Genomic DNA, 14,065 nt, shown 5'->3' on the forward strand with positions numbered 1-14,065 from the left:
GCAGGTCGCTGTGCTGCTCACGCTAAACAATCAGGTATGACAGGCGTGGTTTTACATGGTCCCAGTGGATCTGAAAAGACAAAAGACCCTCAGGAAGAGGACGTTCACTCATCCTCACTGAGGACACATGGGAGTGGAGTCTCCAGATCTGTCTCTTTTGCACAATAAATATGCACACAGGGTTGTACACTGTTTGTTGAGGAGGGAAAGGAAGCCAATTCATCTTTATCTTCAGTTGCATAAAGCAAATAAAAACTGATTACAACGCTATGACAGAAATACATAAATGCAGTAAATTCTGTATTTTGCACCAACACATGGGCCTTGTAAAACTTGAAAATAACTCAACACTTGGACAAACATTGTGTAGCCAATACCAAATCAGAAATTCCAGTTAACATCATGTCAGTGTGGTTAAATGTCATGTCCACTTTTTTTTTTTTAAGTTAATCTGCTTGTATGTTTTCGAGATGTGCATTTCAAGGCAAAAATATTCTGTTGTCCTTTAAAAACTGACATAAATAATTATAGTTACATAGGCCACATGGAGTATTGTACTCTGGCACCCCTCTGTGGTGTAAATATGTAATTGCATATGTTTTACATTGACAACACTTATTTCAGAGAGTGTCAATATGAGCAAATGTGTGGTGCAAAAATGAGTAACAAAAGAACAATCAGTTGAAGATGAAAATACAAATAATTTAGAACAGAGGTGCCAAACACACGGCCCGTGGACCAAAAGCAGCCCGCCAAAGGGTCCAATCCCAAGGTGGTGCTATAAATTTATAAAATGCAAAAATGACACTGAGGTATTAAGAGTCAAGGGGGGCAAAATCATTTTAGTTCAGGGGCCACATAGAGTCCAACATAGTCTGAAGTGGGAGAGGCCAGTAAAATATTATGATAATAACCTATTAATAATGAAACTCCAAATTCTTCTCTTTGTTTTAGTGTCAAAAAGTAAAATTTCATGAAAATGTTTACATTTTCAAACTGTCCTTTCACAAAAATATGAATAACTTGAACAAATATGGACAACCTGAAATGCAGAGAAGACTGAAGAAAAAGTTACTTTTTCTGCAAAATATATTAAATGAACATAAAACAAATGTGTCCATCCATTGTCATTTATCAAACTCCATGGGTTTTGCTGGTGAATCAATGTTGTAGAAGATGACAGTGTTTCCACATTCACTACGGAGCCTCTGAACGTCCAAATGGGTCATATCTGGTGACCATGAAAAGATGACAAACTGTATTTTACCTCAATTATTTACATGTATTGATAGGATTAGTTGATAAAACAGGTGTTAAACAGTCTAGATCAGTAGATGGTTTTGGTTGACGATGGATGTTTGGGTCTGTATGGGTTAATTTCATAATGTAATTTAACTTTTTTCACTCTAAAACATAGAGAACATTTTGGATTTGTCATTATTTATAAGTTATTATGCTATTATTTTACTGGTCCTGCCTGTTTAAGATCATATTGGGCTGTATGTGGCCCCTGAACTAAAATGAATTTGACACCTTAACCCATAAAGAGCCAGTGTGACTTTTGTGGTAGTTCCCAAATGATTTTTTTTCTGTCTGTTTAACCTTTCTTAAGTGATTTATCACCATTTACTGTAATATTATCCTCTGTATTTTGCAAATTGTCAGTAAAAATCAAGTGTAATCCTATATTTCATTTACTGATCATGTAGAATGTTCATAAAAGCTCAGATTAAAGTGGAAATTTATTAGATCTGAAATAGAGAAAACTGAAGAAAAATGGTCTTTTTCAGCATGATATCAGTAAACCAAGTGTCCCCATCCACTGTCATTGATTCAACTCCATGGGTTTTACTGGTGAATCAATGTTGTAGAAGATGGTGGTGTTTCCACGTTCACCACAGAGCCACTGAACGTCCAAATGGGTCATATCTGATGACCATAAAAAGATGACAAACTGCATTTTACACCAATTATTTACATGTATTGATAGGACTAGTTAGTTTAGATTAGTAGATGGTTTTGGTTGATGATGGATGTTTGGGTTTTTGTGGGTTAATTTCATAATATTTTTTTTCCACTCTAAAACATAGAAAATATTTCGGATTTGTCATTATTTATAAGTTATTATGTTATTATTTTACTGGTCCTGCCTGTTTGAGATCATATTGTGCTGTATCATATCAGACTCTTCAAATCAAATCAAATCAAATCAAATTTTATTTATATAGCGCCAAATCATAACAAAAGTTATCTCATGACACTTTAATATAGAGTTGATCAAAACCAGACTCTGAGCCAATTTACAGAAACCCGACAGAATCCTCCAGGAGCAAACACTAGTGACTGGTGACAGTGAAAGGAAAAACTACCTTTAACAGCAGAAACCTGGATCAGACCCAGACTCCTGAAGGATGGCCGTGTGCCTTGACCAGTTGGGGTTAAAGAGAGAGAGTAAAGGAGGAGAAAAGAGAGAGTGATAGAGATAGAGAGAGACTGGGGGAGAGGGGGGAGGTAGGGGGAGACACATGGATGCAGCTGATGCACAGATGACTGAACTATAACATCTATGGAACTGTATAATAAACACTATCATAACTATATGGATAAGTGAGTGATGGCGACAAAGGAGGAGAGAGGCAGGACTACAGCAGTAGGTCCAGAGATGATCCAGGGAAAATCTATGACGATCCTGGGAAAACCTGTGATGATCACCAGCGCTTATACTTCCTCAGAAGACTGCGGCAGGTTGGGCTCGGAGGATCAGTCCTGTCCTCCTTCTACAGGTGTGTGGTGGAAAGTGTCCTCACCTCCTGCATCACAGTGTGGCATGGCAACTGCTCTGTGGCAGAGAGGAAGGCTCTACACAGGGTGGTGAAGGCTGCACAGGGGTCATCGGGTGCAGCCTTCCCACCACCACGGACATTTACATCTCCAGGTGCAGAAAGAGGGCCAACTGCATCATGAAAGATCCCACCTACCCTGCAAACACACTTTTTGTCCCTCTTCCCTCAGGAAGAAGGCTACGGAGTATCCAGAGCAGGACCACCAGACTAAAAAACAGCTTCTTTCCAACAGTGGTGAGGCTGTTGAACTCAGGCACTGCTCCGTAGCCTCTCACACAAGGGACGGTTACACAAATACCTAAGTGCACCTTATTGCACTGCTTCTTTGCACTTCACTCTGCTGTTTGCACTGTACTTCAGTGTCTACTGTGTATAGGCTAGGTTAGGTTGTAAATATGTGCTATTGTTTTATGTAGGTATTTTAAAGTTTAATTTTAGACGTATATTTTACTGATTTTAAATTAGCCTTAGTTGTAGTCGTTTTTAATGTATTCATTTATTTATTAGTTATTTATTTTATGCATGGCAAATACGGGTCCTCAGAAACCAGTGTCGTTCTCTTCTTTGTGATGGAATGACAAATAAAACTCCTTTGAATCCTTTGAATCCTTTTGAATCCTGGGAAAAGATGTGTCGATCCAGGGAAAACCTGTGAGGCGATAAAGCACAGAGACTTCAGGGAAGAAGTCAGGTCAGTGACATGTATTCACTTGGGCGTAAACAGAAGAGAGAATTAGGAGAGAAAAAGTCAGGGAGAAAGAGGAGCAGAGAGGAGGTCACAGAGGAGGAGGAGGAGCAGAGAGGAGGTCATAGAGGAGGAGGAGGAGCAGAGAGGAGGTCACAGAGGAGGAGGAGGAGCAGAGAGGAGGTCATAGAGGAGGAGGAGGAGCAGAGAGGAGGTCATAGAGGAGGAGGAGGAGCAGAGAGGAGGTCATAGAGGAGGAGGAGGAGCAGAGAGGAGGTCATAGAGGAGGAGGAGGAGCAGAGAGGAGCTCAGTGTATCCAGATGACTCTCAGCAGTCTAAGCCTAGTCTTCAGCCTTCCTTCATTCCCAGGTGCTTTCCTACTACAGCCGCATGAGGGCGCTGTGTCTGTTTCCGTGGGTTTGTGTTGCCTCTCTTCCGGGTTGTCGTTGACTGTGTTAGAGTTGACAGGGCATGCACAGGTCGTGTTGTGCTTACCTTTTGCCTTTTGCTTTTAGCTCGTATTTAAGCTGACGTTTGTTGTGATGTGATGGCTTTCCTGACTCTGTTCATGAGAAGGCAGGTGCCGCAGGCCGTGGCCCACTTCGCCCGGGCACTGCGGCTGGTCCGGCCTCCGTGCGCAGGAGCTCCGTTGAGGAGGCTGCACGGCTCGGCCCGGCTGCGGCACGGAGAGAAGGGGCCGTGGGGGAAGAGCCGGGCTCCGGAGCAGCAGCACTACCAGCTCACAGACCTGGACAAGGCAGATGCCCTGGTATGTGTGTTGAATAGAAAATGAACTAACATGAGCAGAACCGGAAATGTCACTGCTGCTTTTACTTTCCTTTTCTTCAGTTAATGTCAGATAGTTGGTTTAATTTGAGCTCTGTGATACTGACATTTGTCTCCTGAACATTTACAGATGCTGAGAAAGTCTCATGAAACAGGTAACTTATAGTATTTGTGTAGTAAATGGGCCATATCATTCCATATCTGTTTTTAAAAATTAATTTAGCAGCAACCATAATAGCTCAAATTGTAGGTCTAAGCAAGTACTTTAACATGCCATTAAGGAATAATAAGCAAATATTTAATATAAACATGAATTTTTTTCTATTATTTGTTTTTTGTGTATTCTTTATTCTTGTTATTATTTTTTTCCCTATTGTTTATTTTTTTTAATTTGTGTATTGTTTATTATTATTATTATTATTATTATTATTATTATTATTATTATTATTATTTTTGTTCCATATGTTTTGTATTATATCTGTGTCTGAAATAAACTAACCTAACCTAATTTATCATCATTGACAAAGTAATGGAGTAAGGAAAAATATACAGCAGTTATTCAAGGTTTGGAAAAAATACCAAAAAAGTGCTGTTCCTCAAGGAAAGTGCAAATATTTAGTGTACCACACTTTTCTTAATATATTAGAGTATATTATATCCAAAAATGAACCTGATACCATTTTTATTTTAGTTTTAAAAGACAATTCATGGTAACAGAGTGACAATCAAAAAAGTAACAGAGTGAGGTGTTTGTTCAGTGTGATGGACCATAATAATTATCAAATATTTGTATGAACATGTGTCTCAGTCTAGGTTTCTGTACAGTCAATGTGCAGGTGTTTTCACTTGTACCTTATCCATTTGTAACAGCCTCCTTACTCTGTTATAACATTTTTAAGTTCTATATTTTTATTAACAGAGCAAGCAACATATAAACACAAATAAAATAGTCATGAGAAAAGCCCAAGAAGGGACAGAGTGGGACAACTTCCATTTACTTTTCAGTAGCACAAGAGTTTTTGAGGTGAAACATTTATAATTGTTTGTTTCTAGTAATTCATCATTATTATATCAAGCAATCAGACCTTTTGTAAATTACTTCCAAATATTTCTTCCCTCATTCACTGCATTCAGTTAAACCATGTCCAGGGTTTCCACACATCCTGGAAAACCTGGAAAATGATTGACCAATTTTCCAGTAATGGAAAACATAGGGAAAATGAGAGAAAAGGTCAAATGTCCTGGAAAATTACTTATCCTCCCCCTGCCTTGTGACGTTGTGTGTCTAAACTGAGATGAAACAAAGGAAATTGTTTTTCAGTGGTTTATTGAAAATATACAAATATTTTAGAAGAACTGCCAGAAAGAAAGTGAGAGAGAAGAGAAAGTTGAGTTGGGAATTGCCCAGTTGAACATTGTAACTCTAGTTTGTTAGGCTAATGAAGTGCTACGCTGTAATCTGTGGGTGTGTTTGCATTATTCCATGATACATTTGTCAGAATTATTTTATGTCTGAGTAATAAACATAGAAACAATTTGGGTAAATGCAAGTTACAACTGTAGAAACGAACACTTCCAAAGAATGAGAGGGACAGGGGAATGGATTAGTGTATGACATGATAACTTGTCTCTGTCGTGGCTGAAAATGTCCTGGAAAAGTCCTGGGAAATAATTTCATAGGAGTGAGAACAATAATGCCACAGCATCACATCATTTTCTGAATCTGTACCACTCCTTAATTGTTTTTAAGGTTTTAACAGGAGTTGCAAGTTACTTTAATCAATGTGTTGTGGATCTGGTGCATTTATCAGCAGCAGACCAAAATATTAAGGATGTTACAGTGAAGCTGCTGTTTATTTATTTTTATTTATTTATTTGTTTTAATTTCATGTCTATGAAATGGCCTAAAGGAGACACAAATTTCCAACAAACCCAAACTGTTCTAATCAAAAGTAACCAAACCAGTCGCTGATTATTTACATAGATCAGGGAAATATTTCTCTGGAATGACTTAGAATGACTAACATTGAACTATGTACTTAAGGTTTTATACTGTTAAGTGATGCTTTTGTAACAGCGCAATAAGCGTTGTGTCCTTGTAAACAACATCACTGATTCTTACACATCTAATCATGCCGCTGTTAGTCATTTCGAGTTTTACTGGTTTTGCAGGATTTCTCTCGTGGTTCAGGAATGGTTTACTGGCTACTGGGATTGGAGTCATCGCTTTTGTCCAAAGTGAAGTGGGACAAGAGGCAGGATACGGTACGAGCTCCAACATAGTCCACCACAGCAGTAACACAGTGTATGGTTCTTGATCTGAGATTAATAAAAAAGACTTTCTCTCTGCCTTACATTTTTACAACTCTTGGATCTAAAATATAAATTAAAACAACACAGTGAATGTTTGAAAATGGTTGACCATGAAAAAAAAAAAAGAATGCGTGTTTATAGCAACCAAATACATCAATACTTAAAGTAGCTTCTCTGCTCTTTGTCTTAAAACCAGTCAAGAGCCTTGGAACTGAAACATTACCAGATTTGCCATAAATAATGTCACAAGGATTTCTAGAATTGACTAAAATAATGGGGAGGTTTTTGATCAGTATTAACCAATGTCACAGCTTCACGAAATGTTGGAGCGTAAAAGTTTTATCACACAAAACTATGTAAATCAGTAAAAATTATTGACTGTTGATACCAGGGTTTGTACGGGTGCTTGAAATCCTTGAAAATGCTTTGAATTTCAATGTTGTGTTTTCAAGGTTTGAAAAGTGCTTGAATTTTAGTTGAAGTGCTTGCAATTATAACTTTGTGATGTGGTTTATTTCTTTATTTTTCATATTAACTCTGCCAGGTTAGATGCCAAGCCAAAGCGTGTACAGAGAAGTGAAACATTTAGAAAAATAAAACTTTATGTCAAAAAATAAAATTAGCAGGTGTTCTCAGGTCAACTCCAGGTACATTTTTAGCTTAATCTTTGGCTCTGTGAGAGTATGTCTGAAGAAGAGCAAGTGTCGTCCCTTTTTTTTTTGAATAAAACTTTGTGTTTTCCCTGAATTTCTAAACTTTTTGCTATTATGAAACATCCTTTTAGATATTTATAGCATAATAAAATGTACATCATTGTGATTTAAAAAGGGGAAAAAATAATCCTGAGTATATGTAATCCTGTAGATATTGATTTTACCCCAGCGATAAGGGAAAAATTTTAAAATATCCCTTAAAAGTGCTTGAAAAGGGCTTGAATTTGACTTTGAAAAATGTGTACGAATGAGTAGAAACATGGAAAACCTTATTTCTAGAGGAATCCTCTGTTTCATGAGTCCATTTTTATTAGCTTACCGGCTGATAGGCTGTAAGCTATTGTTGTCATGCGGCGTCTGTCGTTGTCGTCCGTCGTCGTCTGTCATCCGTTCCAAAACTTTCAATCGTCTTCTTCTCCGAAACTACAATTCCAATTGACTTCAAACTTGGTATACAGCTTCTTTATGATGATGTCAACAAAAGTTAGTGAAATTATTTGGATCTGGATCTGATTCTGGATTTGGTGCCACTTTAAATAATTTCCCCATTATAAGAGATAGGAAGTGGATGGATGCAATAACTCAGTAAATATAAATGATATCCACTGTAAATTTCTGCAGTCCAGCCCTGATGGGGAGATGACCAAAACATAATGTCCACATGCTGATCAGGATCTTCTGGATCTGGAACTGACGGAAAATTTAACATGGGCTCTTATGGGGAAAACATTTCAATCGTCTTCTTCTCCGAAACTCCAGTTCTGATTGACTTCAAACTTGGTATACAGCTTCTTTAAGATGATGTCAACACAAGATATTGAAATTATTTCAACCCAGATCTGATTCTGGATTTGGTGCGACTTTGAAAAATTTTCCCATTATAACAGATAGGAAGTGGCTTGATACAATAAATCAGTAAATATCAATGATATCAAGTTGGAATTTGAATTTTTTACAGGTCTGATTGGAATATGACCAATATAATATAATAAATACACATAACTAGGTGATAATAAATGGCATCTGGATACATTTCCCAAAGCTTTTAATTTGGCCGGTAAGCTACAGGGTCATTGGTCCTATTTTTATTATTACTTATATTCCGTCTGTATTATTCTTTTGTCTGAGGAATCTTCCATTTTTATCCTTTACCTGAATATTAACAAGTTAGACCCTTCCTGCCAGTAAATGTAATATAGGATTAATAGATTAAATAAATAAATAAATAATGACATTGTGTTTTTCCTCAGCCTTCTTCATCCTGGGAGGGGTATGCGTGTCATTTGGCGGTGCCTCGTACATCGCCAGCCTTTTTGCCTTGAGGAGGATGATGCTGCTGTCTGTCCCAGCACTGCTGTTTCAAGGCGCCGCTGTGAGCACTGTCGCCCTCTTCTGGCTATGCGCAGTATCGCTCTACATTGGCCGCCTGGAGGTGGAGATCATCCACGAGGAGGAGGACGATGAAGGGGAAGAGTGTCGGGAGTGTCGCGAGAGGCGTGAGCACAGAGGTTACCGTGGTTCCCATGACAGCAGACGCACTGACAGTGAGGACAGTGACGGCAAAGGCACAAACAAGTAGAGCTCTTCCATGGATGGAGTGTGTGTCACTTTGATTCATCCCCTTACTTGTGTATATGTGTGCGCATGTATGTGTGTGTGTGTGTGTGTGTGTGTGTTTGCAAGCAGCCTATATGTTTATATATAGGCAACTGAGACACAAACCTATGTATTCATTGTTATATTCGTGTAAAGATTATTGACTTGTAGACCTTTTGAGAAACTGGTCTTTGAAAATGCTGAAAAATTTGGAAGTTGTGCTGAATTCGCTCGAAGTGAATAAATCAGCTTTTTTCTAAGACTTTGTATAATCACATATTCAAAGCTGCTTCACTTAAGTTATCGAGCTGTTTGAAGACTGTATAGATTTTTTTTTTTTTTTAATTTTTAGTTTTTGACATTCTCAGACCCACGCTGCAAAGACTCACTGAGAACATCACGCAGCTGTTTACTTTTTCAAAGCGCTGTATGCAATCATTTTTCGGCAAACATTGTGGTGTTGTTGCTGTTGGTCTTATTATTATTATTTACTGTGATTGACTACTTGAAATTTTCATAAAAGTCTTGAAACACAGCAAGCTGGTGGTGATACGCTGTAAGGTCTTCAAATAATTAATAACTACTACAAGCATGTTTCAGGTCTTTTTTTCTGACAAACCAATGAGGGCTCAGAATTTATTTTTAATAAAGTATTTTTTATTTTTATTTTTGGGAAGGCAATAGCACTTTTTGACTTTTTGTTTGTTTTTTGTTCATAGCTTTATAAGTGGTTCTAGTTTTGTTTGGTAATGCTGTTTATGTACATGTTCAGTACCTAAACAAAGACATGAACATCTTATTGTTAAAGTGCATATCACAGGTTCTGGTGATAGTTATATTTCTGGTTTTAATTGATGTAAAGAATAGTCAATAATTGACACTGATATGGAGATTCTTTATGGAGGGAAATAAGAGTCATATTGGTTTTTTGTTTGTTTTTTGTGCACCCCTGTGTACATAATAAATCAGGAGAAATCTGAGCTGAAACAGTCTAAATTTCAGTGTGCTTTCTTTGCTGTCACTTCTAATCAACATTTTCTTTCCTCTAAAAGCCTCATAACGATGAAACGTTACTTTGTACAATTTGTGCAGTTTTTTCAGTCCTCACCTGTAGAGAAACCAGTGAAATATCATCATGAACAGAACTGAATGATTTACAGATTTATAGAAAGGTCAGATGCCCGAGGCATGACTTAAAACACAGACTTTAACAGTTAACAAAAGAAAAAAAGAGGATTTTTTTTTTTTCTTCCCTGGAGGATTATTCTTATAAAGCACCACAATTAAGATCGTCTGCTGGTGTGATGATGATTAGAATTAAGCCAATTGGATATTCCCCTCCAATCCATTCTGGGAGATAAAACCTCAGTGATTATGCACACAGATAAATGAAGTTATTGCACAGGGTTCCTTTCAATAGCTGGTTCAAAGATTATAGAAGTCTAAAAGTGGAACAGAATACACAGGTGTAAATATTTGTGGAGGGTTATAAACTTGCACAGCTGGATGTGAAGTGTAGACAATGGAATTAGGAAGCATCCGCCTCTAACTGACACACAATTTGCAGAAAAGGATTTTCTACAGATATTTACAGCTTAGGAATCACTTAAACAGAACAAATAAATGGAGAAACTGCCCTGATAATGACAGTTTCTGTAAGAAATCATCTACTTTTATGGGAAAAGGAAACAAACATAACCATAACTAAGGAAGAATGATCAAACAAAAACAAATATAAATACAGTCCCCTGTTTCCTCCACTGTTAGCCTAAAAGTGTCCAAAAAGAAGTATTTACAGAATGTTAGACTGGACTATCTGGTTAGTTAAATTTTTATCTAATCCTGCTGGCTAGAGATAGTTGCAGAAGTAAAATCAATACCAGATTTACAGACTGGTTATAGTTTTAGCACTATACTCAGGACGTACACCTCTTCAAGGTCTTACTGTCAGATATTAAAAAAGTTATGGCAAAAAAATAGTCAGAACAGGATCCAACAGCAGGACAATTTACACTCTTTTAAAAGGAACATAGAGTGGCTTTACCTTGATTAAGTTTATAAGTTCTGTTAAAGATGGTTATTGCAATGAATTCACATATTGAAGGTAATATCTGGTTGCTTTTAACCATAATAGTAACAGTTGTAATTTCCTAATTTCTCTCCTGTAAACTATTTGCTGGCTGCACACTTGGCTTGTATGTGAAACTGTGAGTTAAATGTTTTATATTAAACAATAGTCCTTTTAATTTCCTTTGGGGACTGGATGGACTGAGGCAGACATGGATTCGAGGCCATGCCTGTTTTATATCCTACTGGTGTTTTGGGTTTATACCTGTTTTTTTCCTGGGACTACAAGTAAAAGCTAATTGCTACTACTGTGAGCTACCCCCGGTAACTTTTGTGCCCATATTTTCTGTGGATCAGTACATTAAAACAAAAAATATGAAGAATATATAAAGAATAAAAGGTCTGTTATGACAATTGTATATGCAATCTTTTCTATTATTCTTATATATATAAAATCCTTGTGTCATTCTTTCATATCATGTTGCATTACTTTTATATCATGATGTCCTACTGAATGTGTTCTCTATATACTCAAGTGTACGCCTGATCTGAAAGAATGATATAAGGATTATATATAAGAATAATATAAAAGATTGCATGTAAGATTGTAGTAACAGGTCGATCCCACAAATGAATGTAATCCTTTTTCATTGCATTGTCCAAATGCAAGTTCAGTGACATACACCACAAAAAAAGGAAGACAAAAAGTACACACTGATTAATTTAATGGGTCATAGAGAAAATCAGATTATACAGTTAAACATTAGAACACCCCTTGTTTTCTTCAGTTTCTTGTTCATTTTAATGTCTGGTACAACCAAAGGTACATTTGTTTGGACAAATATAATGATAACAACAAAAATAGCTCATAAGAGTTGAATTTCAGAGCTGATATCTATCCATTTTCCATGGTTTTTCTGATAATAACCAAAATCACTTCATTTCATACATCAATAGCTATGGCATTGTACTGACAAAAACAGTGCTTTTAGGCATTCCACGTTTTTTTTTCTGTCTGTTTTAGTCACATGATACACAGGAGTTAATACTTGATTGCATAACCATTGTTTTTGATGACTTTTGATGGTTTAATAATTTTTTTCTGTGACTGTATTTCCCTGTATGAAATGCTAAACACTAATTAAAAACCCTTAACACTGTTTAAATGGAATCAAAGTCAACAGATTTATTTATTTATTCATTTAATAGAAATAGAAGCAGAATCAGTTTGTTAGATACTTAGTTTTAATTTTAAATGGTTGGAATTAGACAAATATATAAAACCTTAAAACACAGTTGGCGCAGTCATACTACAATACAATACACTCTAAAAAATTATTAAATGTACAATATATTTTCATAAAACATGGAATTTTGTTATAAAGACAAAAATTTAAGGCCCAGTGTCCATATCCATTTACACCCCTGCAACTTGTTTTTAGAATTATGCAAAAAAGGCCCAATATACTACGATGTAAGTACTGTCAAAGTAAGCAGTTCGTCTTCGTACTGAGTCAAAGGCTGCATAAACTGTCCACAAATACACGCTGTACATGCATAATTTTTATAATGAGGCTGTGGTCTGTGAGCATGTATGAATATGTGAACTGAAGGGAGCAGTATGTGGTTGTGTGTGTGGGAGTGTTGGTGATGGGGGGGCTTTGTCTGTGATAACTATCGCTGACTCGGTTAGGGCGAAGGTCTCTGATATCTCCCAGCCATCGACACACAGTGTTGCTGTTGAGACTCACCTCAGAGTCACCCTCTCTTCCTCTCCTCCTCTCTCCTTTGCCTCATTCTCCTCCCCACTCACCTCTCGTTCGTTGATTCCCAGGGAGTTTCAGTGCAGTTGTGTTTCACATGCAGGGTGTGTCTGGACGGCTGCTGCAGTGTGACCGGCACCCCTACTCCCCTCCAGCCCCTCTCCTCTCTCTGCTGCTCTCTCCCTCAGATCCTCTTCTACCCTTTCGCCCTCGAGTTCTTTCTTTCTGGACTCCTCCTCACGTTCGCATCGCCTCCCCTCCCTCCTCTCCAATCCTCCCCTTTCCTCTTCTCTCCTCCGCGGCTGCATCTGACTGCACAGGTCTGTTTGGCATGCAGGAGGCTCCTGAGGCCTGGCGCGTCTAAAGGGCAGGGCGCCCAGAGGCAGGAGACGCGCCCTTACTGACAAACACCATCTAGCCCAGACCTCAAGCAGCTACAGAGACCACAACACCAGTCGCAGACCAGGGCCCGAGTCTGGGTCTGGCATCATGCATCTCCAAACCACAGCTTCGCATCTACACTCTCAGCCCTGAAAGTAGGAGCGGTAACCTCTGCTTATTTTGAGGGCAGATTGTTCATCTGCTCTCAGGTGTTAAATGCCATGCGTATGGATCAAAGGATCTGCCTTGAGAACTACATTAAGTATGGATTGGCCTTCTGCTGGCTTGGAGAAAGAGGAGGTTGTTGAGAAACTATGACAAAGATTAAAACAGTTGAAGTACGAGAAGAGAGATGGAAAGATGGAAGAATGAGAAAGATGTGGAGGTGTAAGCCCATGGAAGGTGGAAGCTGTCTGGGTGTCTCCCTCCATCCTTCATTCTTTTATTCCTACCCATATTTTTACTCTTTCAAATGCATTTACATGTGCTAAGGTATTTCCCCCGGGAGCATGACTCCAATTCAGGGGGTAAGATAAGCCATCAAAGTCACTGACAGAGAGGGCGTATGGGTTACTCAATGACAGGCGGAGAAGAAGACAGTCTGGAGAACTGCTATGACTTACGCACACACATACACACACAAAAACACTGCACATTGATTTCAGCTATACAACTTGTACCTTTACTTTTCTATGGAAAGATTGCAAAAGAAGAAGAAGATAAAGAGGAAGCCAACCTTATTTTGCACCACTGTTCAGAGCACATCTGCGAGCACACACCCACTTATACAGTACATACGCTTTTGCACGTACAATGGCATTTTCTCCCCAACAACTGCTCTTGTTTAGTATGCGCTTCCTTTGGTCTTGAGGAGGAATGATCCTCACTCTAATGAACTAGGGCCTGCCACTTGAATG

At 38.1% G+C, this 14,065-nt stretch overlaps 1 protein-coding gene across 1 annotated transcript; it reads left to right on the plus strand.

Moving 5' to 3' along the window:
• Positions 1-3,982: 3,982 nt before the first annotated feature.
• tmem160 (transmembrane protein 160) lies at positions 3,983-9,933 on the plus strand. The gene is made up of 4 exons (XM_030153040.1): positions 3,983-4,298; positions 4,446-4,470; positions 6,488-6,580; positions 8,592-9,933. The coding sequence occupies exons 1-4, from the start codon at positions 4,077-4,079 to the stop codon at positions 8,918-8,920; spliced, it is 669 nt and encodes a 222-aa protein (XP_030008900.1). The 5' UTR covers positions 3,983-4,076; the 3' UTR covers positions 8,921-9,933.
• The last annotated feature ends 4,132 nt before the right edge of the window (positions 9,934-14,065 follow it).

The sequence above is a fragment of the Sphaeramia orbicularis genome, chromosome 13 (assembly GCF_902148855.1).
Source record: "Sphaeramia orbicularis chromosome 13, fSphaOr1.1, whole genome shotgun sequence".
Lineage (NCBI taxonomy): Eukaryota > Metazoa > Chordata > Actinopteri > Kurtiformes > Apogonidae > Sphaeramia > Sphaeramia orbicularis.